The sequence below is a fragment of the Phodopus roborovskii genome, unplaced genomic scaffold (assembly GCF_943737965.1).
Source record: "Phodopus roborovskii unplaced genomic scaffold, PHOROB, whole genome shotgun sequence".
Classification (NCBI taxonomy): Eukaryota; Metazoa; Chordata; class Mammalia; order Rodentia; family Cricetidae; genus Phodopus; species Phodopus roborovskii.
This window is the reverse complement of record NW_026126645.1, coordinates 5,370,324-5,396,747: the sequence shown is the minus strand read 5'-3', so window position 1 is coordinate 5,396,747 and position 26,424 is coordinate 5,370,324. Positions and strand designations below refer to the sequence as shown.

Sequence of the window (26,424 nt, the reverse complement as noted above, 5' to 3'; positions counted from 1 at the left end):
CTTTGATTCCAGCACTTGGGAGAAGAGGCAGCTTGGTCTACAGAGCGAGTCCCAGGACAGGCAGAACTATTACACAGAGAAACTCTGTCTTCAAAAACTAAAACAAACAAAAATGCTAGAAGTGAACTCTGGGAGGTTCTAGCCCTGAGAACTAAGTCAGAGGTCCTATATATTATAGGAGAAGAGCTAATGAGAAATTTTACAGGGAACCCAAGAAACCAAGGATGTTGACTTCACCCCAGCAGGTGACTTTAGCCAACCCTATTCCTCAGTTCTGTCTGCTCAGAACAGTGCTGTGGTCAGTAAGCATGGATATGGATGTCCAATAAAGTGTCCAGGAAACTACCCTCTTCTGCTATTAGGACACTCAACACTCACCTTGCTAAGCAAGTGGCAAAAGCTGATTCAGGGACGTGGGGGCCCCAGACTGGAAGGAGCCCATTGCACTTCGTGTTGGCATTCTGCAGGGCAGCACTCTCCCATTCTTCCCGGCCTCTAGCCAATCTGGATGGGGACAGGGAGGAGAACAGGGACAAGTAACTGCTGGGATTAATCTGGTAATGAGGCACCTGGGTGCTGAGAGCTTGCTCACATTAGCCCTGGCCCTAGGGACAGAATTAGCCATTTGGAAACTATATAGGTCAATTTTTGCTTCAGTATTTCAGGAAGACTACTCTACCAGCCATGGCCAAGGTCAAACATCCAAAGCCAAAACAGTTTCTCATATGGTAAGTACAGTTCATAGGTTTATGGGGACTAAGGTAGACACCTACTGCTTGAAGATAAGAAAAACAGGCTTGCCAGCCAGGAGGTAGTAGCACACCCTTTTAATCCCAGTACTTAGGAGGCAGAGGCAGAGGCAGGTGGATTTCTATGAGTTCAAGGCCAGCCTGGTCTACCAGTGAGTTCCAGGACAGCCTCCAAAGCTACAGAGAAACCTTGTCTCGAAAAAAAGAAGAAAAGAAAGAAAAAAGAAAAAAACCAAAAAGAAAAGAAAAGCAGGCTTAAAGCCCCAGAGTTAGTAACTCCAGCCCTAGCAGCCCAGCCCCACTCATCTGAAGTAGCACAGGTCCAGGCTGAGCCTGGCAAGAGCCAACACCTACCTGACAGCAGCTAAGTGACAGTCGTAGTGCACAATGTTGAAATGGGACACAGTACTGTAGCCCTGCTGTTTCCGGGGCTTGTTCTCCATCTCCTCCAAAGCTACCCGCTTGGTGAAGGTATAAATGCCTAAGACCTTTGTGGGCTACAAGGACAACACAGAAATGGGGGTAAGGAGAAATTCCCAGCCAAGGTGTGCAAGGAACTGACAAGACATGAGGAACTGAGCATCTCCCCTCAGATGGGTTTCAGATGGGAAAGTGGTCACTCCGGCATGGCATGTAAGCATCGTTTGCTGCCATAAACTCACATGAGGTTCAATTCCTCAGGGCAGTGCTAAGAGGAGCTGGGATGTCTAAGAGGTGATTAGGTCATGAAAGCCCCACTGTGGGAATAAGAGAAACCTAGCAGGTCCCAGTATCCCACTTCCAGAACTGTGAGCTAAATAAACTGTGGCTGTATGTGTGGTTCTAGGAATGGAAGCTAGGGCCTTGTGCATGGCAGACAAACATCCTACCACTGAACTACATTCCTAGCCCCAAACCTCTGTTCGTCTAAATAATTCAGTGTTGGGGTAGGGGGCAGCAAGCCAAGCTTAGGCCATCTCTGTGCTTCATCTATCTAGAAGGGAAGTACAGTGTCTCCACAGCCACTTGCATTGCAAAGCTGTCGGACAGCTACATCAACCTGTTCTTCCACAGTCTAGGAGCAAAGCAGGGCTGATGACAAAGAAGAGGCCTGTCCTGGCACTGCCAGAAAGCAAACAGGCCACCTCCCACTGCTCCTTTCAGGTGTCCCCTCACCTGGACACACTTAGAAAGTAGGGCTCTATGTGTTCATAGGTGTCCTGAACAGAAGCAACGCGGTATGACTTGAAGTCCCCAGGCCTGTAGTTAACAGAACCTCAGCTGGAATTCTGACCTCACCATGAGACCTTTGCATGCCTACCCATCAACTGGGGCTTTTAACAAGAGTTTAAAGACTGGCATTGATAGAGGATGTCAAAAGGTGGTCTCTTCAGATGCCAAGGATGCTCATGCTTAGATGAGTTTGCCATCCTGCCTACAAGGTTAGCAGGTGTCCCCCAAAGCACAAGCCTATCTCAGTACAAAGTGGCTTGCAGGAGACCGGCATATCTAGACACAGAGCTAGGCTGTGCTACCAACAGCCAGAGCAAGTGCAGCCACATGCTGCCCGGCAGCCCTACCTGGAACTTGTACCCCTCCCTGCAGATGCAGCAGGTGAGGCCTGGCTCTTCTATTAGCTCCTCCATCTGCTTCAGAAGCGCAGTCTTGGTCACCACCTGGCCCTTCTCGTTTGTCTAGAGGGGAACACAGGCAGCATGTCACAGGAGGATTCCCACACGCCTTCTCACCCTGGCTTGAGAAGACCACACACAGACATAAAGGAACACTGTGTGGAGAGGACAGCCCTTCTGCTGTGCTAAGGGGGGGTGGAACTAGGGCCTTGTCAGCCTCGGCTCTAGTGGCAAGCACTCTACCACTAAGCTATACACCTGCTGTCTCCACTGCCTTCTGTTGAGGGGGAGCCTCAGGATTTGTTCAGGAGCCATCAAAGCAGAGGACACCAAGCAGTGGAGAGCTGGCATGTTGCCATGTTGCCACTTGTTATCAAAAAGCCCCTCTGGTCTGTGCCAGCCCTACTTTTTACATCTCAGTTGCCAAGGGCTGCTGTGTTCTGATCATTTACTGTTTCCAGCAAGTGTCAAACTGCTGACACACGAGTTTGCTTGTTAAGACAAGGCTCTTCCAGGGCCACCATTTCCTCCAAAGTAGGACAAGAGAGTCCGTTGTGTTGCTTATACCCTGTTCAAAGTCCTGTCTACACTTAGCAGCTTAGCCAATGTGCTTCACTGTTTGTTTATCTGGCAATGGGTATAATGATATCAAGCCACAGGACCACTTGAGGGTCTAAATATATCTTATATACGAGGTACTTGCAGTGTCTGGCATGGAGCAAATTCTGGATATACAGTAATTAGTATCTCCACTTTAATCAGAGTCCCTGAGTGTGGAATGGCAGTGGTCACAGGTAGAAGTGCCCAGCATGGCTACATCTGCCTCTTCCCCTGTGCAGCCCTCACACCATCATGCTCAGTACTGCTGGGAAGCACATTAGTCTGCCTGTGGGGCGCCTTGTCCACAGTGGATAGAGGCTTAGCAAGGAGGCTTTACCGTCATGCCCAGAGTGCCCAGAGCCTTCTGCCTCATGGCCATGGCCATGCGCTTCTTCTCTGCTCGGGTCTCCCTGCGGGCTGCATCAATCTTCTTGTTCACATCAGGGTGTTCTCGAAGGGCCTCCAACAGGTTCTCAGCCAGGGTACCAATGCCCTCATCACTGGATACCTGCTCTAATTTATGCAGGTTTGTGATAGAGTCTGTTCCAATCAGAACCTGACAAAGAGAACCAGTGGGATTTGTGTATCTAGGAACAGAGGGAGCCTTCTACCAAGGCTCAGTCACAGCCATTGACCATCTGCCAGCATGCACAACTTGTCCAGTTATGGAGGGAGCCTGTCATCCAAGCCCAGTCAATACTCCACAACCAGCCCAAGTGTACAAGCTTGTGACACTGGCTTCATAGAGGTCAGAGCCTGAGATTCTCCACTGTAAAAGATGCAACTGGTAGGTTTGGCTTTGCCAGTGACCGCTAAATAGTTACTCTAGTCATTAGCTAGCTCCAAAATTCTCACATATAAAATAAATGGTGACAGTGTCAAGGCAGTAGCAGGGTGGAAAGTGAGACCGCATGTGAAGCACTGTGCCTGTGAAGGGGAAGCCGGAGCTGCTTCTGCTGAAAACAGTGGGAGCACCCGGGGCAGAAGCTCTACGTTCACAGGAACACCCTAAGTTCTGTATATGCGTGTCTGCAGCCAGCAAACTGGTTGCTGTCCTCCCAGTGTACAAGATACTAGAGGCAAAATTCCAGCACGTGGGAGTGGAGATGACAAAAAATTAAACAGCTATCAACCCTGTGCTTGGCAAAGCTGGCTTCGGGGCTCTGTGGCACCACGTGACGGGAGCTGAGGTAGATGCAGTGGAGAAAGACCTCCAGGTGAGCACACTGGGCGGTCTCACTGAAAGCCTCACCATCTAAGTTAGTGGTGGGATTTACTATACATGTTGATGAAAACCCAAAAACAACAAGAGCCAATTTGAGAGGTGGAAGCTTGAGCTGTTTGTCTCAGATCACTCACTAACTCGTAAATCCACCCTCACTACAGGAACACTGCAAACCCACACCTCAGCAAAACTGCATGTTATCTCATGCCTTGTGTTCGTTCCTAAATGCTGAGTGAGCCCATGTTTAAGACCTAGCAAACTTTTCCACAGCCACCCGCACCCCAAACCCAGCACCCTAAGTGTTTACTCTGAACATGCATGTGCGTTCAGAGTATGCGACAGACATGTGTGAAGTAGGAGTAGGGAAATCACAAGACCTTGTCCACACGAAACTTACACATGAACAGGAAGGGCAGCCTGTTTACCATCTCTATTCTCTCTATCCTCAACCTCATCCATTTCCTGATGAAACAACCATTCCCTTCATCACTGAACCAAAGGGCTGGGTAGAGTTCTAAAGTTACCAAACTCTTTCTCCAAATCACACAGTTAAACCCCTGCCAGGTCTTTGCTGAGCCCATTCACTAAGTAGCTCAAGCCACCACTAGGCCATTCATTCCTGGATCATGACAAAAGCCCAGCACACATTTATCATCTTTCTAACTTTCACAGCATGCATGGCACTGCGCTTAGAGGGAGATCCATACTCCTAAGCTGAACATGGTGGTGCACACCTGTAATGGGAGCGAGGGAAGGAGAACTTCTGGGACTTTGAGGCCAGCTCGGGCTGCACAGTAAGACGTGCGAAGAGCCATCACATTTTGCCTTTGGCCAAATTATAGTTGTTCCTTGGTATCTATGCAAAATACAGCTATTACAGGGAGTGGAAACAATGTGTGCAAACTCTTATTGTGAAGGCATATCAACTGTGGATATCTACTGGATTGAGACGAAATCTAGCTAGAACTAGTAAGTTCTAGTAAGACTTTCACTGTATGAGTCACTACACTTCACTTTTGAGGTGAGTGATCAGAACAGGTTGCCAAGTATGAATGCAGAACTATATTCAAATGCAGAACATTATAAAAACAAAATAATTAACTCTTTGGATTCTCAAAACTCAGCATTAAACCTTATAGCATCCACCTAGAAAATGGTGAGACGCAAGAGCCATTTCATGCAAAACACACAGATGAAGCACAGGAAAGGCAGTGTAGCATCATGGAGCATCAGGGAAATGCAAGGCAAAACCACAGCCAGGCACCACGGCACTCAGCAGAGTGGCTGGGGTAAAAATAGCAAGTGCAGCAAAGACAAGAGGACTGGGCCACACATGCACTGCTGCCAGAAATGTAAAGCGGGTCTGCTACTCCAGGAGAGTCTAGCAGCTTCTTTTTATAATCGGTGTGTGTGTTATGTCAAATGTGAGTGCAGGCATGTGTGTAGAGGGCAGAGGAAAACTATCTGAGCCAGTTCTCTCCCTCTACTATTGTATGGATTCTGGAATGTAACTCAGAAGGTCAGGCTGGCATGGTAAGTGCTGAATCACATGGCTGGTCTGGCAGCTTCCTATAAACTAAACATGTAGATATTACCCCATCAGCAACTACCCACCAGCTACTACCCACCCCATTAGCTACTTTTGGGCATTTGCCCCAGAAAATAATAACTGCCCCTGAGTTTCACAGCAGCTTGGTAAGTAATGCCCCAAATGGGAAACACCTAGTTGCCTTTTCATAGGTGGACAGTTACAGAGTGAGCTGTATCCCTATGGTAGGACACTGCTCAGCAATAGAAAGGACACAAAACATGTGCAATGACCTAGAAGAATCTTCAGAAAAAGCCAATCCCTAAGGTTACATATCCCATGGGTCCATTACAGAAATGGAGAGCTCAGCAGGGGTCTATGGGAGGGGCACAGAGGAAGAGGGACTCAGTACCAAGGTCACTGTTGGCTTTAATATAGCTAAAGTTCAGCTAGACCTTTCTCCAATGAATTACTGCTCAGGAATCTATAGCTATCTGAAACAGGGTGCAAAGAGAACTTGCAACCCATGTCATCCATGTGTGATGGGCAAGGATCTGTATGTGAGTGGTTACCAACAGTGCTGAGAGATCAGGAGTGGGCTGCAAAGTTGTCAGCTGCCTGAGACAGAGCAGAAAACATTGGTAATGGTATTTCAAATATCCAAGTGACTGAGCTGGCCAGCAATCTCAACTGTCAGCCAGAACTCTCAATCCAACTGCAGCATGCCCTGCTCAAGACCGTGGAACTCACACTGCATACAGAGAGCTCGAGGAGCCGAGGGTTCCTACCCTAGAAGCCTCATGCAACAGGGTAAGCCACACTATGGGTTATACACAGATTGTTGTACACAGATTGTTGATGACTTCCTCCTGTTACCTGTTCTGTCTGAAGAGTGAGGGTCACAGACATGCCAGTCACTCACCTGGGTGGCAGGGTGCTGCATGGCCAATCCCCGAAGAAGCCTCAAAATAAATGGCAGAGCAGGGCGAGACAAAAACTTTTTCCAGATGTCAGCATCCAAACTGCAAAACAACAAGGGCACATGAGCAGCCAGGAAGCAGTGCTGAAAATCTGCTGCTGACTCTGGCTTGTTCAAACAGCCTCTTTTTAAGAATGTTATGAGGGGTCACTACAGCCAAACCCAGCTGAGAAGCCAGATAAAGATGAGCACTTGAACAGAGGCAGAAAAGCCGTAGGACTCTACTACAGTGGCTGAGTGTCTGCCGGACAGGTCCCTGAAAGGGGGAGGGAGTGTGTGTGGGGGGGCACGGGGCACACAGGAAGTACCACCTAAGATGTTGAGAAAAAACGGCCTTGTATGAGGAAGGTGCACAAAGCCCCAGGGAGAGTGCCTTACTTCTTGGCACTGGGGATATGCTTTTTCATGTAGTCTAGAGCATTCTGGGTGATTCCCTTCTGCAAGATAAGATCCTTCAACTGATGCCCATTGCTGTTGTTCTTGATACCAGCAGCAATTTTGCAGAAACAATCCAGGAAGACTTTGTCATCCCCACTGTGGTCTTCATCATACCTAGAGAGCATATAAGGTTCCAGCATGAAGGCAGAGCTCATGTCACCTCTTGGGTAACAACCTAGAGGATCTAGTCTAAATTCCTACAGGGAAAGGAGACCTCAGACCAGGACCCTGCCACTCTTCCCTTGCCTACCCCTGTGCCTAAGCTTGCATTGTTCTTTCCCATCTTGCAAACGCAGCCCCTCACACCTTGTCAGGCCTTTCCCCAACTCTCATACATTTCCCATACTGCTTTACTATGTGGTTTGGTGACTGCCACTCCATTAGACAAAAATCCCTAAAATTTCGGATCACAGACACAAAAGACTCAACAAAAACCCAGATGACTCTCACTCAGCCTCACAAAGCTGTCTTGGGATTTCTGGGGAACTCCCCTCAGGCTTGCTGTATCAAACTCCAGGCCCATACTTATCGAAGCTGCAGTACGGCTTGAACCGCTCCACCAGGATCTGCATCTTCTCCACCTCTCCAAAGGACAGGTATGGGATGATTCTCAGCAGGCCCTGGAGTACACTGGGGTTGGATCGAACAAAGGTGCTGTTGATCTGGTCCAGGAGCATCACCAGCTGATCTTTGTCACCTGTGAGGAGGAGGTTGCCCTGCAACAACAGAAGAGGATGGAAATCAGGATGGGGGTTGTAGCCAAGAACTGACCTCCAAAGTCAGCCACTCTCGCCAGACAGAACTGTTCCTAAGTACTTGTTGGGGAATAATAAGCTGCCTGGATTTCCACTGATGAGCCTCCAAGCTGCTGTGATGGCTCTCAGGTGGCCAAACTACACCAATGCAGCATCCTGCTCCCAGGGAGAATAGAGACTGCTAGACATTCCTGGGGGCACAGGCTTAGCCCAATCACGAATGCCAGAAGGCAGGAAGTCCAGATGCAGAGAGGAGAGAATGCAGCATGGGTTGATGTCAACCCCTAGACCTGACTGCAGTTACACGTCACCTCTCAACTGTCAAGTGAAGGGTTGGACTACGGCACTACCTATTCATCCAGGTTATGCCTGGGTTTCATTAATGAGCACCTTCAGACTAAAAGAACATCCTTGGCAGTTTTGTTTCCCCTGAATGCAAAGGCTCAGCACAATGACATCACCCTGAGTAGAGAGCCTGGTCATTGCTTACATGAGTGAGCTCAGCTAGCTCCAGATAAGCCCACTGCTGTTCCCAGTGTCTATGTGCAGTGGGACCAGGCCCCCACTCACCTTGTCCTCACTCAGGGGCTCTGCATTGGACTCATCTAGAATGATCTCCATGATGCTCAGCACCTGCTCAGCCACGGCTGCTCCACCGCTGTCCTTGCTCTCTTGTTCAGCTACCAGAGCCTGAAGGAGGAGACCCAGTGACCCTCAGACATAACCACAGCCACTCATTATCGGTGACCTCTGCTGCCTTCCATGGTCTTAAAGTCCAGTACATGCGTGCATGTGTGTATGTGCATATGCGCGCGCATGCATGCCTAAGACAGAGAGCGAGCAGAAATGTGATGCCCTGGGCCTCATTCTTGGGTGCCCTGAGGACAGAGAGGCACTACTTTCTTGAAGTGCTGGGTCTATTCCACAGATGTCTGCTCCTGGTCTCAAATCTGCACTCAGCAAAGGGATGGGAAGCTCTGAGGTGCCATGGAGAGCAGCATGAGTGTGAGTCATCAGGGGAAGTGGGCTGAAGGACCAGGCCTAGAGCTGAGATCTCTCACTTAGGACCCCAAACCCGCATCTTCATCATCTGTGGCCCACACTCTTACCAAGTTTAAAGTCCCCAGCATGACATTTAGGGTATTCATCTCCAGCTTGACCAGCTGCTGCCGGTTGACTTTCACCTTCACGCAGTAACTGAACAGCTTCAGCAGCACCTGTGAAGAGGAACCAACTCAGACCCAGAAAGTGAGACCCCCCGTGTGTAAAATGTGTCAAAGAGAACATCTCAGTCAGCAGGTACTCCTCCTGAAGTGCAATGGGGTGGGTGACCATTAAATGGCATGGTAAGGCTCTCATACCCAGAGTTCCCTCTATACCCTACATGTCGGCAGTGACCATGTTTCTTGATAGATTAGGTGGTGTCCACCATTCTGGGGAAATCCAGCACCAATCAAGCAAGACTCTAGTGGCAGACAGAAAACCCCAACACATGTAGCCTATGGAGGCCAAGAACCAGGTAGGCCATTTAAATGACACAAGAGTATTTGTCCTCATATACCCCAGAAGGTAAAGATACTAATGAAATCTCTGTGGTACTACTGATTACTCTGACTAGTGAGACAGATGACCCTCCAGACAAAAGCCTATGACACAAGAGCAGTTATTAGGGGAAATAGTTACCCGTTTTTCTGATACCTGAAGAGATAGTGAAGAAGACTGCAACTACCCTGGTTTTTAGGTGGAGTAGGCCAGGAGGAAAGCAGTGGGAGGCTTAGACCTCAATGGTTTGGGGAAATGTCAGGTCCTGCACTGGCTTGCACTGGTCTCTGCTGTACCACACTGCCCTCTAGTGTCACGTGGCTTAATGACTACAGCTTTGTGTAGAGGGTGATTCCCAACATTCAGGCCACAACTCACTGTTAGAAGGTGGCGCCCCTGCTTAAAATCTTTGATTCCTGCCAGTCTGTTAAGCATGCATTCCAGACCCCCACACTGGGCCATCACACTAGCCATCTTGTATACTTCTTCCTCATCTTCTTCTTCATCTGGGAGAAAAGGGAAATGAAGAGATGAGAAACTGAAAATAGAAGTAAGAGAGAGGATCAAAATGCACAGTCCTTCCCTGGGCTGAGTACATGGCCCTTTCTTTCTGGATCTGGAATAAAGGTCATTACTGTGACCTATATCTTCTCACTACCATAGAAGCCTTGCTCAATGCTTAAGTCAATTAACATTTTCTGCTATTACAACAAAGTACAAGCAAATACTTTTTCAACTTTTCAATGGAACAGAGCGCTAAGGCAGAAAGAAATCTGAACTCAAGTCTGCTAACTTTATCTTTCACTTAACAGCTTAGATGTGTTCATCAAATTCAAATCAGGTCATGGATACCTGTCTTTCTCCCCTATAATTGTGATGTAGAGCACAGGCTACTGTTCTCTGGGACACGGCCATTCTGGCCGGAAGTCCAGTATGCAGCGCCATATGTGGAGAGAGCCATACCTGTGGTGGAGTCCAGGGACTCGATGAACTCCTCAGTGGCATCACCCAGTAACCCCCGCATTCGATAAACAATCCTCATGGGCTCTCCCTAAGCAGAGTAATTTGGATAGGCAGACTTAAAAACAGGCCCAGAGAAAAAGGTAAGCCTTCACCCTTGGACTTGCTTAACGCCTTGGTGACATAACCCTCCATTTCTCATTTTGCTCAGTGCCTGCTGCAGGCCTGGCATTGTGAAGCACTGCAGACTCAATCCTAGTTGTCATTAAAATGCTAGGTAAGCACTCCGATAACTAGTCCCCAGGTGTTTTACTCCACGCTGAGTCCTGTGCTCATTAGACACACTGTCCAACTCAGGTTGGACAGCCTGCTTGCCTAGGCTAGAAGTGGAGGCCCAATTCTAAGCCTGTACCCATGTCAGGAGGAGCTCTCTCTACCCACTGGGGCCCACGACCCAAAGGATCAGGACAAACAAGCGTATCTGAACCAAATATACACTGGTTCAAGTTTCAGGAACCAGGTCTTAAAGTATTACACAATAGGGAGGTTTCATTCCAATCACCAAACTGACACCCAGAGCCTGGAATGGTCAGGAAAGAGCTGCTGAGACAGTCTACCTGTGCCAGGTACCATGCTGGGGACCCTACAGGTCCAGCCTCAGTTCAGGTGAGATGTAAAGGTGCAAGGCCACTCATGCCTTCTTGAAGCTATCTGACCTGCATCAGCTAAATGCCTCCCAAGCTGTCAAGATGATGGATTTTCTTCACACCCAGAAAGTAAGTAAAACTACAGTGTTCCAGCCATGATTGACAGCAGTTCTACTCGGTCAGTTCTTAAGGCAGAAAAGGTGGCCTGCCCACAGCTCATGAAGAGAAAGCAAGAACATACCTCATTTGTGGTACACCAGACCTTCTTGTAAACTTCAGCCACAGGAAGGTCCAAACTGATAATTTTATTGTTCACTAAGAGCTGAAAAGTAGAGAAGGTGATTACAAGTAACTGTATGCAACTCCACATCCAGGTTGAAGGTGCCTAGGTAAGGGCTCATGGGCTACACTTGTCACTCATCACAGGGCTCTGTCAACACTTACATTCTAGGGAAAAATGTATGTGTGTGCACAACACCCAGCATTTTGTGCACAAAGACCCTTAACCCATCATGGATTCCAACTTTGACCTGACTGAAGACCTTTGACCTTGAGCCTGACCTTGAGCCCATTTCAGGGTCAGCACTAGAAAAACCACCTTGGCTTTTAGTCACACAGATGGTAACACCCGATTTGAGAAGTCATCTGCTAAAAATGCAGGGCTCAGGGTGTTAATAGGGGATATGACCCAAGTACTAGAGTGAAACGCCAGGATTGCTGGGGCTCCATTAACCTGGACCCTCTAGAAAACTGCCAGAAGCACCAGTAACAAAAGCCTACCATCACTCCTAGCAACAACCATCATGCTGTCTCCTGTTTCACGCCAGAAACTAGACAGAGCCCTCCATGGGTCATGAAGCTTACCAGCAGGAGATGGGATCATTAGTCTCACTTTACAGACTAACTCACTACCTGGTTAACCAGTGACTCACAAGAAACACCCAGCTGCCACCCAGCCCATGCTGCTGCTGAGTGACCAGCAGAACCTCTCACCTCCATTCCACTGTCATCCTCCAGAAGAGCCACCAGGTCACAGTCCTGGCAAATCTTGTTCTTTATGTCCCTCATAAGAGGCCCAATGCCTGGCTCATTGCTGCTATAGGGGTTTCCAGGCATCCTGCCCTGTAGAAAGTCCTCTTGCTGGGGATCCTTCTCCAGGGTCACGAAGAACTCGGTAACTTCATTCTCTTCCTAAAGGACAGAAAAGGGATGTATCAGAAGGGACAGCACAAAAGTCTGACCTGTTCTGTGGGCACCGGGAAGGAAACAAGTGCAGCACACCCTTCCACAGTAAACATGTTAAGGGACAGATACCCTGAGAGTTCCTGAGACCATTCTAAACACGACACGCTTCTCACAGCTTAACAAGGAGAGACATTTTAATGGAACAAGGAGACAAGGAGCAATGTGCTGTCTGGTGAGAGGCAGACCAGTGTGAGGCCAGGCAAGAGTCACTGGAGACTATGAGTGGAGAGGAGTTTCCCTCTGTGACACACTCAGGCAACCCAACCCCAGTGGTCTTTCATCAGTAACTGAGGATAATGGTATTTCCTTCAACAATTAGAAAGGTTGCTGGACCAGACCATAGGAAAGACACACATGTGGCAATCATGCATACCCCAAGGCGCATAAGAGGAGGAGAAGAGGTGGCAATACTCCCAACTCTACATCGGAACTGCTACCACACCTGCAATGGGCCGCTTGGCCTTTAGGTAGGAAGACTACAAGCTCTCCTCTCATTAGAGGAGGGAAATTAGGAAGCCACTTCTACTTTTTGACAGTGGACCTGGTGATAATGATACTAAATAGTCCACAATTTGGGAGTCGCTGCTGCTGAAACCTGTGGGTTGTAGGAAACAACAAGCATACTGCTTACAGGGTAGATGATGCTGCACAGCCTCTCAAAGATGAACACAGGAGTCCGGTAGTCATCCAGATTGTAGCGCTTGGCTGTCTCAATGCACACAGCCATGAAGGCCTTGGTTTCAGACTCTGTACCTGCCAGAAAGCAAAGTGGCCAAGTGAGTTAAGAAAAAGCTTCAGCCACAGGAACTGAATTGAGACAGTGAAACACCATCACTGCCAGGTAGGTTTCCAGTGCTCTACATGGTAACATCAGTAGTTCCTATTGAGAGATCCTATGTCACGGTTAGCTCTCTGGGAGCACAATCTCCCTTAAGTAGAAAGACCATACCTTATTTGATCTAGCATCCCTTCCCCAAAACAGGCTCTCAAAAGCACCAAAGGACTTTCCTCTTGGGTAGGCAGGCAGATGAGGTTCGCTAGTTGAACTCCCCACACCCAACACTTGAAAACAACTTCAAATTGTTAGTGAACTGCTGACCAGTGAAGAACCAAAGCCCACAGAGAAGCAATTACAGTAGTCAGGGTCTTAAGCTTTAGTTTCCATGGACTGCCAGGATCCGAGTGCTAGACACAGAGTCCTGGCTCAGCTGAGATGGGGAGAGAGCAGTTAGTCCCTGCACACACACTCCCCCTCCTCCACCTCACACGTGGTCCCTTAGCAGCACTGTCAAGCTCTCACGTGAAGATCAACTAGAAACCGCTTTCTCTTTTCTCCACCCACACAAATAAAAGCAAACTGTTCTTTAGAATAATAATGGCAATGAGTAGGGGGGACAAATATGAAAGCTAACAAGGCACACCCTCCTACATGTATGGAACCCAAACTTCACACTACCACAAAGTCTGAGAAAGCTGAATGAAGGCATGCCACAGATAGCCCAGGGGTTCTTACAGAGACAGCAGCCACAGACCCACCTAGAGAAGACCAGCTTGCATAGAGCCTAAAGAACACCCCTTTCCTTTGCTTTTATTGATTTTCACTAATGTCTGTGTGTGTGGGTCTGTGGGTCTCTATGTGCATGCATTTGAAGTACAGGTACCTTCAGAGGCCAGAAGAGGATGCTAGATCCTGGGCAGTGGAGTCACAGGTGGTTGTGAGCAGTGCTGAAAGCAAACTCAGATCCTTTCAAGCACTCAGCATGCTCAGGCTCCTCTCTTACTGGGTTTTTTATTTTGTTTTTTTCAAGACAGGGTTTCTCTGTGTAGCCCTGGACTGACCCGAAACTCGCTTTGCATACCAGGTTGGCCTCAAACTCAGAGATCCAACTGCCTCTGCTTCCCAAGTGCTGGGACTAAAGCTGTACACCACCACTGCCTGACCCCTCTTAGTTTTATGAGGTGGGGTATTGTCATGAAGCCCAAGTCAATCTTCCTGCCTCAACCTCCCAAGTGCTGGATAATAGGCAGGTGTCATCCTTCCTGTAAAGAATTTCTACAATAAACTCCAGAAACAGGAAATCACCACCCAAGTCATAAAATACCAGTTTGAGAACACCATCTAGGAAGCAGAAAGGCAAGCAGTAAAAACAGGCCATGAGGAACTTTAAACTTATAGAGTGATCAGGTACAAATATGCTTCATAGGCTTCAAGATTATGAGAAAAGTTAAAAAAACGGGAAGCCTCAGTCAGGTGGTGGTGGTGCATGCCTTTAATCCCAGCACTCTGAAAGCCTCAGTGAGTTTGGGGCCAGCCTGATCTACAGAGTGAGTTTGAGGCCACCTAGGGCTACACAGAAAAACCCTGTCTCAACCCCCAAATCTTGAGCTCTAAGAACTCAACAGTAGAGTAATATAGGACAAACAGTGCAGAAGAGAGACAGGATGTAGCCACACAAGGAAAAGGTTGCGAGAACACAGCAAGGTTGCTGACATACAGAATGAGAACATTCCAGGTAACTAAAGACACCAGCCTGAGACCTCCAACTCCTTCTTTCCCTATGAGCTTAACCCAGGAAAACTATATGCAAGCCGAGCTCTAGGGCTGTTAACACTGAGAACCACAGTGCTCTTGAGATGGGCTTCTCTCCCCAAATGTGAGATTTGTTACCCTTCCAGTGGTACCGTGGTAATCAGAGACAAGGCACATGTGCACCTCACCAGCTCCAGCTGTCAGGCAGGGTTACCTGTGGTCATGTCCTCCAGCATCTCCAACAGCATGTCTTGGGTCTCGTCGATAAGCTTGGTCCTCTGCAGCACTAGCTTCCGCAAGCATAGGTACCCATTCAGCACAGTGCCCACCAGGCGGCTTTTAAAATGCCTCTTGATGGACTCCACCTCTACAAAGGAGGAGAGAAGGCCTGCGGGACAGGGAAATCATGCTGTAAGATAAGATCTCTGGAAGAGAACACAGAAGGCCTGTGCCATCCAAAGAAAGAAGATTAAAAAGCAAGGACAATCGTTGCACAAGGCACAGAGCAGATGCTCACTGAGCCAAACGGCCAGCAGCGAAGGGCTCGGAAATACAGGTCCATCTATGAGGAGAAAGTCCCAGAGGAAGCAACTGGCACCCAGGAGCAGAGGCTCAGGCCTAAAGCATACTCAAGACACCCAAGGGAAGGAAGAACCAGGTGTCTCTCTTACCTGTGAGACTCTTGAGGGCATAGCCCTGCTGCAGGTCTGTGCTCAAGGTAGCCTCCTCCAGGGCCAGCAAGCGGGCAATTTCCTAAAGGGGATGACAAGCACAGTGATGGGGGCCACCTCTCCTGCCACCCCATGATGTAGCACCAACCAAAGGTGTTCAAAAGTCACGTGTTCATTCTAATCCTCAAAAAATGCCTTTCCAAGAAGCCAAAGATGGCTGAGATAATGCCAAGAAACTGTTTAATCCTGGAATAGCTGAAATGCCCCCACAGATTGTCACGGCCATCCTAGCTACAGTAAAGTCTGGAAAATAATTATTTTCAACAAACAAATGCTTCTCAGAAAACAAGAACCCAACAAAAGCTCCTTTCAAAGTAGAGGAAGTACTGGGGGAGGGACAGGTCACCTTGGTGATGAGGTTGCCCACATAGGGCAGGACTCCCCGAGCAGCCAGGTAGACTTTCCAGTGACATGAGGCGATGAGCTTCTGGTAGAGAGCCAGGTACTCTGCAGCACACTCCCCAGCTACACTCAGTTCATCCAGGTAACTGCACCAAAGACAGGGCACCCTTAAAGACTAACATCCCAAGAGCCCAGTAGCTCCTTCCTCTGTATCTACTGCTCAGCCACACCCCCCCCCTTCTCCTCAGGAGGTCATCTGAGAAACCTCACACTTTCCTTGCTAAAAGGATTCACAACACTTCAGGGGATGGCTGCCAAGACACTGGGAACACTGTGTCTCTGTGCTCACTGCCTGAGGAATGCAGAGGACAATGAGTGACAATGTTTGTGCTCAGAGGCTCTCAACAAACACCCACTGCTGTTTTATCACCAATATACCTAAAGCTCTGTCTGCTTTCTGTAGTAGGGACCAAGGTTGTTTTATACCACTTAGGGGTACCTCCCAATCCTAACCTGTGTATTCACCAGAAAACGAGAATAAAGCTTTCAACTATGCTAGCCACTGTCCCCACTCAGCCCTCATGGTACCTGGTGAGGAGGTCAAGGACTTGCTGCTTGCGGCTGGGGACAGTAGCAAGGGCTTCCACGATGGTACATGCTGCCTGCCGTGCTGCCTGTGTTGCTGGAGTAAAGAGTACCTGCCAGACACAGGAAAGGAAATGGGGCTGGCTCAGAGGCCACCCTGTTTTTCTAAGCCCAGAGCATGAGCTGACTCCTGGCAATCTCTCTGGGCATAGTAAAGGGTCCACACCACAGGTTAACCCAGTACCCAGTGGCTGCAGACTGAGAAAGGCTGCTATAGAGTTTCCCTGCTTCACAGAAACTTCTCCAGAACACATCTGTCCCTAGTGAGCATTAACTGTCAACTTGACAAAGGCCAGAATCCCCTCAAAAGAGCCTCAATTGAGCAACTGACTATCAGGCTGGTCTAGGAGCACGCCTGTGAGGGGACTGTCTTGATTGGTAACTGACACAAGAGGGCACAGCACGCTATGGGTGGCACCGCCCCACAGCAGGTGCTCCTGGGTTATATACATATATATAAGAAAGGTAGCCAAGGGTGACCTTGTAAGCAAGCAAGCGAGCCAGCAAGCAGTGTTCTTCCTGCTTCAAGTTCCTGCCCTGAATTTCTGCCCTGACTTTTGTCATTAAGGGATTGTGACCTGGATGTACAACCCAAATAAATCTATTCCTTCTCAAGTTGCTCTGGTCAGTGTTCTATCACAACAACAGAAGGAAACTAACTAGAACAGTACTGAATGTAAACAAGGGTGGGCACATTAAATAAGTAATCTCGTTGGTAGGCCCTTGAGAGTTCTCTCTTGGGGATACCTGTCAGCTGAACAGCTCTTGCTTAGCAACAGACAACAGAGGAGATTTTTTTGAGAGGAAGGGTGGGGTGGTTTGAGACAAGGTTTCACATGTAGCCTTGACTGGCCTGCAACCTGCTCTGTACACTCTTCAGACCCACCTGCCTCTGCCTCCTGGGTACTGCAATCAAAGGCCTGGCTATGAAGTTAATTCTTTCAAACTTAGCTAGAAGGAGGGAAAGGGCAGTGGCCCTCAATATCACAAGGCAGCAAAGGGGATGAATGCAGGCGCTGGGGAATGGGGTAGAATATCAGTGAGCACAAACAGCAGAGGACAGCTGCTTTGGCCTGGCCCTATTGGTGGATGTACTCAACAACTTCTGTCTGATAGGAAGTGAACAACACTACATTGAGAGCGAGCAGAGACAGGAGAGCAGAAAACGGCAGATGCAGGGTGCTCACCTGCCGCAGCCAGTTGTTGTGACCCAGCTTGAGGTCAAGAGGGGTGGTCCTCTTCCCCCGCCGGCTCAGGAACTGTTTCCACCTCCACACGTACTTCTCGGTCAGGTAGAGACGGTGGAGCTCTGACTTGCTGGGGGACTTCCCGTTGCCATCGATCCCTGCAATGAAAGGTGGCAGGCAGGAGTAAGCAGAACGCAGAGGAAGCAGTGGCTGTCGAGCGGTCGGAGACAAAAGACACACCTCGGATAGGCAGACACTTCTTCCAGGCTTCGTAAGATGCCTTGGGATCTCTCTTGAGCCACAGCTGTGCCTGGGCATGGATCTCATTGCAGTATGGCTTCACCGTGGTGAGGGCCTCAACAGGGACATCCTGGATGAAGGAACAGAACAGAGTAAGTAAGAGGTCACCAGCACACGTGGGCCCCAGCTAGGAATGACACTGACATTCCAGGAGCAACATGCAGCTCTACTGCCCCAGGATGGGCTCTTGGTAAACCTATCTGCGCCCACATGAGGAGCACCATCTCAATGCTGCGCAGAGGTCACGGACTTCCACAGCCACACACACGTGGCTACAGTTACTAGATAATCAAAGTTGGAGTTTTACTCTCCACTTAGTGAAGACTTACTGAGCAGCTATTGCACACTGGACACCAGACTAGCTCCTAGATCTGAGACACAAATTAAGCCAAACCATCCTTAGATTCAAAGAGTTCATTATATCATTTATTATTATTATTTTTAATAACATTACAAGGTGGTCACTGCTTTACATCTTAGAGATAAGGAAATGGAAGAACAATACTAGATTGCCCAGTCCTGATGTCAGTAAACAGGAGAGCTGGGATTTAACCCCGAGTCTGTTTTAGGGCCATGGATTTCCACCTGTGTTCATAAGGCATGTGCAAAGATGCAGATGTAGGAAAGGACATGACATAGTGTGGAAGTCACAGCCTATCTGTTTCAGTTTTTCAAAGGCCTTGCTCTGCTCTAGGCTTTTATATTGCTATGTCTATATTACACTACACTTCTCTAAAGTCCCAACCCACCTCTGCTGAACTAAAGCAAAGACAGCCTGGTGATCAGCTCAGAGAGGTGACCTGGAGGAGGCAGGGTACAGTGCTGAGAAGCTGTTATCTCCCCCCCCCCCCAGCCTCACTGCTCCCCCCATGCCCGATGGCACAGCACCTTATTCTTCTTGCTGGTTGGTGCAGGTGGCTTAATCAGTTTCTGTAAGATCCGCAGGCACATGAGGGTAATATTCTCAACAACCACTGGTGTTTTGATGTTCACGGCCATGAGGAAAAGGCTGAGTGCTGATGATGAGCAGGATCACAATCAATACACAAGGTCACTTGCCTCAGCAAGGCTGCCGAGTGTCAGCTCCCTCCCTCCCACCTCTTGCCCGGGTACCAGGACTGCATCTTTCTATTTTCTGCAAAGTGGCCACCCAGATGGCACCCAAGCTCACCACAGCGTAAGCGGAGTTCCCAACAGCTGTCCTCCTTGGAGATGGAATCTGTCAGCAGCAGCATCTCATACTGAAGGCTGCTTGCCTGGAAGGACAACAGAATGAGAGGAGTCAGGGGGTCCTAATAGACCGGGGACCAGGGCAAGGTTTAAACTCTGATGTTAGTAGGACTCCTACTTACATCTCTAGTCATGGGTAGCCCACCAAGACAAGGAGACATCACAGACCCTGTGCTATAGGGTCTAGCTGGGGGACATGAACTCTGTAGACAAGCCACTCCCTCCCACCTCAGTCTCCAACACCAGCCTGGAAAAGAGACCAGGGACACAGGTGGACCATGAAGGAGAGGTCAGAAAGGACAAGTGCTCTGCTCACCAGGTCAGGATTGGCCCAGTGGCCTTTCAGGGCTGTGGAGACTTTGCCAATGATCAGGTCGTTCATTTGCTGGGTGGCCTCTGGGTTGTCCCTGAGGAAGGGAAGTAAGAGTCTTTTCAGTCACAGTTAGTGTGCTGTGCCCTCTTCACACCTAGCGGTCGTACCTCTCTTCACACCTAGAGGCCCGGAGGAAATGAACACATGGATGGCAAGGGCTACCTGGCCCTCACTTTTCTAGCTTCTTCCCAGGAGCAAGACTACGGGTCTTTGACTTTACTGGGTCTATGATGGGAGGGGATTAACACCGCCCCTTTCCCTAGGGACAGTGATAATAAGAAGGATGCACCAGAATGGAGGGCCACACTGCAGGTGGCAGGGCCCTAGGAGCTACTGGTGTCCATCTCCAAAATCCAAGTCCACACTCAGTGTAAGCCCCACGTCACTTCCTACACAGCACCCCACTTCCCAACTATGTTCATCCTTAGTAACATCTCTACTGTTACTGGCAACAACAAAATATACTGCACATCTGAAAATCCAAACCTCAAATGGTACTACTCAGGCCCTACAGGATCTGCTGCTTCCAAATGCTAATACTCCTTTCTCTTTACATTACCTGTATCCTGGTGCCTCTGTTACTCTCAGCATCCTGGCACCTGTCTCAACCTCTCTAATAGTTGCTTCTTCACACACAGCCTTGCTTCTAGAAGGCCTGTTCTCATGTACCATCTCTCAGAGAAGCCATCCTATACATGGGACCGCCAGCCTTGTTCTAGCTGAGTAACCTTATTTCCCACTGCAGCTGTCATTATTTACTACAATAGTCCACGTCTAGAATGTAAACCACTGCATGTCCACAGGGCTTAGCAGTGCCTGCCATGTTTAGTACATGTTAAACTGTAGTAAACAGCAAAGCATGTAAAAGGTATTCAGCACCTAAGATGTTCTAGAATTTATGCCACATAGTAACAGGTCTACTAAAAAAGTATGACAATGTGGGCTGTTATTTACTCAACTTTAAGAAGTATTATGGGCTGGGTAGTGGTGGCACATGCCTTTAATTCCAGCACTCAAGAGGCAGAGGCAGGTAGATCTCTGTGAGTTAGAGGACAGCCTGGTCTACAGAGTGAGTTCCAGGGTGGGTTCCAGAGCTACAGAGAAACCGTGTTCCAAAAAACTCAAATAAATAAATAACTGGAAGAATGAAACAAATGAAAGTATTTTGTTTTTAATTATATGCATGCATGTTTGACTTCCTGAGGGTTTCTGCAACATGTGTACAAGTTCCTGCAGAGTCTCAAACAGGATGTTGGGTCCTCTGCAACTGGAGTTATAAGTAACTGTGAACCACCCAATGTGGGTGCTAGGTACCAAATTCTACCACGGGCCCTCTTCTCTCTCTAGACCCTAATTACTGAATTTTCACCTGTCACCACCATCTTTAGGGTATTTACTATTACTGGTATTTCTCAGATGAGTTTTTTTTCCCCCCCAAGGCACACAGTACACATTGCCAGATCTTAAGCCCAGTTCTTTCTGACTAGAGTCTAAGCACGCATCCGTAGGCCCCTCTGCTTCCTTTCCTTGAGATTTTTCTGAAATTTTCTTGAGTTCAAGTGTTCTTTTACTCCCTTATCCTCTCCCACCAAGGAAATTCCCACAGGACACAACAGACCACTCACAGGACACACCACCTGACCCAACAAAGCACAACCTAGCAAACCACTCAAAGTGCTGACTGTGGTGCTCTCCACATCCACTCACCTACTATCTTCCCTCACTTCCTCTGGGAAAAGCCATTCCTATCACTTTCTTGGCTCAACTCTGCATCTCCTTAGTATTAGCATTGGTACTGCCAGCACCTGGGGTCATAGACCAAGTTCTGACCTGGTCAGGAGGCACATGAGCTGGCGGACCTCTTCACGAATGGCTGCAGCCCCTCTTCGGAGGTTGTAATCAAAGAGCTCTCTGATGAGGCCCTGGGAGACGAGGATGTGCCTCAGAGCTGGATTGGTGGCCAGAGCCCTCAGTAATGTGATGCAATGCTCCGTGACAGCTGAGGCACAGCCATAGCATTTGGTGGAGGAAGTGTGGCCACAGCCTAAGACAGACAAAGCACGGTACTGGCTGGCAGTGAACGTGGGCTGCACTGATGTTCTGGACGACTTTGTGGCTGCTTCCCTTTGCTGTAGATCATATTCTAGCAGCTCTTTGCGTGAAGCAAAAACTTTCTAAGAATGGAAAGATAAGAAGAAAGAAAGAAATTGACAAAGTAAATAAATGGAGAAAGAGGAAATTTGGCTTGCTCTGAATTTACATGTATGTAATAGAATTTATTCTCCTCACTAACCCTAACACTTATTTATTTCATCTTCATTCAACAGAGGAGGAAACTGGAGCTTAGGTCAAGGGCACAGTTGGAAATCAGACTGATCACAGGCCCAAACTCTTCATTACCACAAACACTGTCTTTTAAAGGGTTAGAAAGCCAAATCATTTAGCAAAGGCCATCATCAACTTAGGGAGACACAGCAACTGCTGCTCTTCTGGGATGGAAAACAGGGCCCACCTTGGCTAACTGCAGCTGGAGTGCCATAACTTTCCAGGCCTGCCAACATGGTGTCCAAAAAGAGGGAGCAGAATCTCAGCAGCCATTTTAAAAAAACTTCTACTAAACAATGATGTGTTGTCTACTAATGTCCCACCACCATTACACTGATTCTGAATGCAAACAGCTCTCTCTGCCAAGTGGCCATCACCCTAGAGAGTGAGCCAATGTGGGCTGCTGGGCTGGCAAGGGCAACACTAAGAACAGGAGCCTAGCTGAGGATGAGGGCTGCTCTGACAGCATAAAGCCCCCACACACCCCACACCCCCTACCTGGATGATTTTGGAGAGCTCATCGAATGAGTTCTTGCAGTCTCCACAGTACTCCTGAGCCAGCTGCAGGATGTAGCGATTCACACTGGCTGAAGTGGAGCTGATGCCCCCAGACGTTCCAGAGTCTTCCTGCAATCCCAAGAGGTCAAGTGTGAGGCTTCTGCCCTAGGGATGCCCTCACCAAGGGCAGCCTTCCACCCCTGACCCAAAAGCCCTATGGTCTGGGACCACCTGTGGCTTTTCTGGAGCTGCTTCATTCACTTTGCAGAGCAGGTTCTCCAGCTGTGGCCGATGCCCCATGAGCTGATGGTACACACGATCAGCTTTGTCCAGAAGTGTGTTGATGTTGGAAACGGCCTAGACCGAAGAGACAGGCACGTGAGGGAAGACTCTTCAGCTTCATTTTCCCTCGGTGCCCTAAATGCTAGCCACCTGCTGGAACATGTCCTCTACACAGAACAGGCACATGGCTCCACACAATCTGTTCTTTACAACAACCCTAGGAGGTGGCATGTTAGTCTTACTAGCAATGTGCAATGAACGGGATTTGAACAATTCAGTGCTGAAAAGTGACTCATGGCAGGTCACACAGACACAAAATAGCACAAGTTCTGTGAGCATTTTTGTCCTTCTGACTCCAAAGCCAAATGCCCCACTGTTGCCCTGATCAGGCACCCCCTTTCCAATGCCCTTTACTACCAGAGCCAGCTGAGGTTCTGTCCTTCTGAGTCTGAACTGACCTGCTGCTTGAGACACTCATTCTGTACCAATAACACTTCTCCATTCCTACGCTTAAGGCCAGCATGCCTTCTGCCAACTGCGGGGTCTACCCAAAAGCTGGGCCCATATTTGCTCATTTTCTCTGAGGCTTGTAAACTGTGAGTTGGAGGCTTAGTTCACTATACCAGCTCTCCAAGCCATGGCTGGTCTAGGCCAACCTTACCTTCTTTCGATCTTCTTCATTTTCAATGGGATCCACTGCGCAGCAAGGCTTGGCATAAAGCATGAAATCAAAGCGGGCGTATTTACAGAAGCCACAGGCATTGCAGAGGAAGGGATCCTTTTCATCATAGTTGATGGACCTGAAGAACCAAAGTGCAGAGGTTCGGGGCAAGAAAAACGTGAGCAAGAGAAGAGAATGAAGTACATGCTTGCCCTGGATGTGCATGGACAAGTTACCTGCACTTGTGACACTGGTATACATTCTCGCCACAATTGCCACAGACGCCTGGGTTGGCAGGAACAGAGGCACTGCATCGAGGACACTGAAGGGTCTCTGTGGAGGCCTGGTAGTTCTCATAAAAGTCTGCAAACTCGATCATCAGGTTAGAGGCCACAATGGGCAAAGGCAGGTCAATCTTGACTTCTGTCTGTCCAGGTGTCAGCTGAACTTTCTTGGCTTTGTGCCAGCGTGCTGGCCTAGGAGAGACAACAGAAACTATGGAGCAGGAGGCTGAAGAGACTACCATTTGATGCTCAGTGATGAAAGACTGACAGTGTGACAAAGGCCACCCTACATATATATTTCCCTAAAACAATTAAGTGGCTACTCCAAGAAAAAGGATTTCCTTTATGGTTTCCTCTGAAAAAGTATAAGGCGGACCCTTCTCCAGGGTAGGCAGGTAAGTGTAGTCCTCGTGCCACCATCAAGGAGACTTCTCTTTGTAACAGAGACCAGTACAAATGAGCAATGGAGCAAAATGCAGAGTTGTGGAGTCCAGTCCCAACTGATGATACATCTGCAATATTCACCCTGCACCCAAGGCTTGGGGATCATTTTAGAAGGATCCTAAGAGCCAGAGGAACGGGAAGTTTGCTGTGAGACTGTATCTCTTAGACACATCAGAGAAGCTACACTAACACGGCTGCCTAAACACTACCTGAATAGCAACAGACACGCTAATGTGGATGGGAGAACACTCACAAGGCCTCAACTGTGGCAGAACTACAGGCAACTAAGCAATGTTGAGAACAAGAGAAACAGTCTTCCCCTGGGAAGAGCATACCAATTGTCTATCCAGTATTAAAGTGGCAGCCCTGAAACCATTTTACCAGCAGCTGTGCTTACTCTCTGGGGGAGAGCCTACCCTCACAGGCATCAGCCCTTCCAAGGCAAACGACTTCTCCAAGAGCAGACTCTAGGCAATGACCTGAGTCACTGGTTACTGTGAGCTGCCTTCTCCTTTTGTGTGCACAGCAGCACTTGAGCCTTAACAGACCAGTCACATCTACCTCTATTCAGCTGTAATAACTGAGATTTGAACAAAGTGCCTGGTTCCTGGGGAGCCAACACAATGCCTGCTCAAGATGCTGGCTTACAGGGGGCAGGCACATGCAGAAATGGAAGGACATGTAGTGGAGAAGGCTCCAGAGGAATACTTCCTGCTTTGAGAACAGATGCATGGCTACTTTACCCAAAAATACCAACTATGTTCCAATGCACAAGGTTTTCTTCCGTTAGGCAAGAGAACCTGGGGCCTCCTTTTCAATGCCCCCATCCTGGGCAGGCTCTGAGGAACTTTCATTGCTGCCTAAGGAAGCCACTTTCAATGCCTTTAAAACTCATTGCTGTCAACAGCCTCAGAAGCTGCGGCTTTACTGATGTCCCTCTGTCAACACTGTTAAGGCTGAGATGATGGCAGAGCCTCTGAACATGTCTGCTCTGCAGCCCGCGGGACACAATTGCACCAGGTGATACTTGCAAAGCCCGTACTTGTTTTTCAACTCCACAATGGCCTGTACAGTTCGGTTGTTGTAGTACAGGTTGATAGTCCGCACCATCTTGGTCCGCTTCAGGTCTCCAATTTTCACTGTCACCTTGCTGATGGTGTGACTGCCAATGAGCTTTACAACTTGCTGGGTGGTGGTGTACCGCGTGTCCACTTTAATGGACGACAGCTTGATATACTAAATATAAAAGTACACAAAACGCAACACAATGAGCATTAGACCATCTACCTTCTTCAAAGTTGATCATATCAACATAACCCCCTCTCCACCCACAGATGAAGTTTCTACTCAAGGTAGCAAGTGTAAGAATCCACAGTGTCAGGCAGCAAGCTGAGAGGAATCCCTAGGTGATAGTAACCAGCCTTTGAATACGGAGACCACGGAGCAAGAAGACTTCCAGACTGTCCTGTTCGAAGTATTACTTACACAAAACGGCACCTCAGGATTGTTACACACTAGGCAGGGGTCACTCTCCAGGTAATAGCCATCAAACTCCACTAAGCCAGACAAGGTGCTAGGGGAGAAAACAGTCTCAGCATCAGCAGCTGCCTTCCAGGACCATGCCAAAGCCATCCCCACTCCCCATCCCCTGTGAGGGGAAAGAAGGGACTACAGCTTAGAAGGGCTTAGGAGGCACGGGAAAAAAAGTCAACTTATCGACCTAGGGCATTTCCCACTTCTAAGCTCATGTCTGAATCCAGAAAGGAATTAAAATCTCACTCAGAAGAGTCATGATTAAATTTACTATTAAAAAAAATCCTAAATTATGTTTAAAAAGTGCTTGTACTACATAAATTATACTCAATAAATCTGTTTTCTAAAACTCACTACCTAAGGAGCCAGGGAGATGGTTCAACAGACATGGTACTTGACATATAAGCACGAGGGCAGGAGCTCAGATCCCCAGACCCCACATCAATGCCAGGTGTGGTATACGGCAGCTTGTCTACAATTCCAACACTTGGAGAACAGCGACAGGGGATCTAAAGCAAGCTGGCCAGGCTATTCATGTCAGCAAGCTCTCGGCTCAACTGAGAGGCCTTGCCTCAAGTAAGACAGAGAGCAACTTAGAGCATTGGGACGCTATACACTGTACAAATGTGTCCACACACGAGAACAAAGACACATTCCGTACATAAATGCACACTTAAAAACAGTCATTACTAAACCAAGTAATAATAAATCATAAACTTAAGCAATGCTCTCTTCTTTTAAAAGTTTCTCTGAGGCTGACAAGATGGGTCAGAGGGGAAAG

At 48.4% G+C, this 26,424-nt stretch overlaps 2 protein-coding genes across 2 annotated transcripts in view; one reads left to right on the top strand and one right to left on the bottom strand.

Annotated features, from left to right (window-relative positions):
• Mrto4 (MRT4 homolog, ribosome maturation factor) overlaps positions 1-26,424 on the top strand; it is a 1,102,334-nt gene that overhangs the window by 964,861 nt on the left and 111,049 nt on the right. The window lies entirely within an intron of this gene.
• Positions 1-26,424, bottom strand: part of Ubr4 (ubiquitin protein ligase E3 component n-recognin 4) — a 112,382-nt gene that overhangs the window by 10,024 nt on the left and 75,934 nt on the right. The window contains exons 74-103 of the mRNA XM_051173471.1: positions 25,596-25,683; positions 25,153-25,346; positions 23,619-23,858; positions 23,383-23,521; positions 22,671-22,796; positions 22,440-22,568; positions 21,447-21,790; positions 19,560-19,650; positions 19,185-19,269; positions 18,902-19,029; positions 17,954-18,083; positions 17,714-17,871; positions 16,470-16,579; positions 15,886-16,027; positions 15,480-15,561; positions 15,023-15,196; positions 12,910-13,031; positions 12,027-12,224; positions 11,275-11,355; positions 10,390-10,477; positions 9,805-9,932; positions 8,994-9,101; positions 8,455-8,574; positions 7,655-7,845; positions 7,070-7,243; positions 6,635-6,734; positions 3,297-3,515; positions 2,309-2,422; positions 1,104-1,246; positions 379-504 (exon numbers count right to left, since the gene is read on the bottom strand). Of these exons, the coding sequence (XP_051029428.1) occupies positions 379-504; positions 1,104-1,246; positions 2,309-2,422; positions 3,297-3,515; positions 6,635-6,734; positions 7,070-7,243; positions 7,655-7,845; positions 8,455-8,574; positions 8,994-9,101; positions 9,805-9,932; positions 10,390-10,477; positions 11,275-11,355; positions 12,027-12,224; positions 12,910-13,031; positions 15,023-15,196; positions 15,480-15,561; positions 15,886-16,027; positions 16,470-16,579; positions 17,714-17,871; positions 17,954-18,083; positions 18,902-19,029; positions 19,185-19,269; positions 19,560-19,650; positions 21,447-21,790; positions 22,440-22,568; positions 22,671-22,796; positions 23,383-23,521; positions 23,619-23,858; positions 25,153-25,346; positions 25,596-25,683 (4,272 nt within the window). The remainder of the gene's footprint in view (positions 1-378; positions 505-1,103; positions 1,247-2,308; positions 2,423-3,296; positions 3,516-6,634; positions 6,735-7,069; positions 7,244-7,654; positions 7,846-8,454; positions 8,575-8,993; positions 9,102-9,804; positions 9,933-10,389; positions 10,478-11,274; positions 11,356-12,026; positions 12,225-12,909; positions 13,032-15,022; positions 15,197-15,479; positions 15,562-15,885; positions 16,028-16,469; positions 16,580-17,713; positions 17,872-17,953; positions 18,084-18,901; positions 19,030-19,184; positions 19,270-19,559; positions 19,651-21,446; positions 21,791-22,439; positions 22,569-22,670; positions 22,797-23,382; positions 23,522-23,618; positions 23,859-25,152; positions 25,347-25,595; positions 25,684-26,424) is intronic.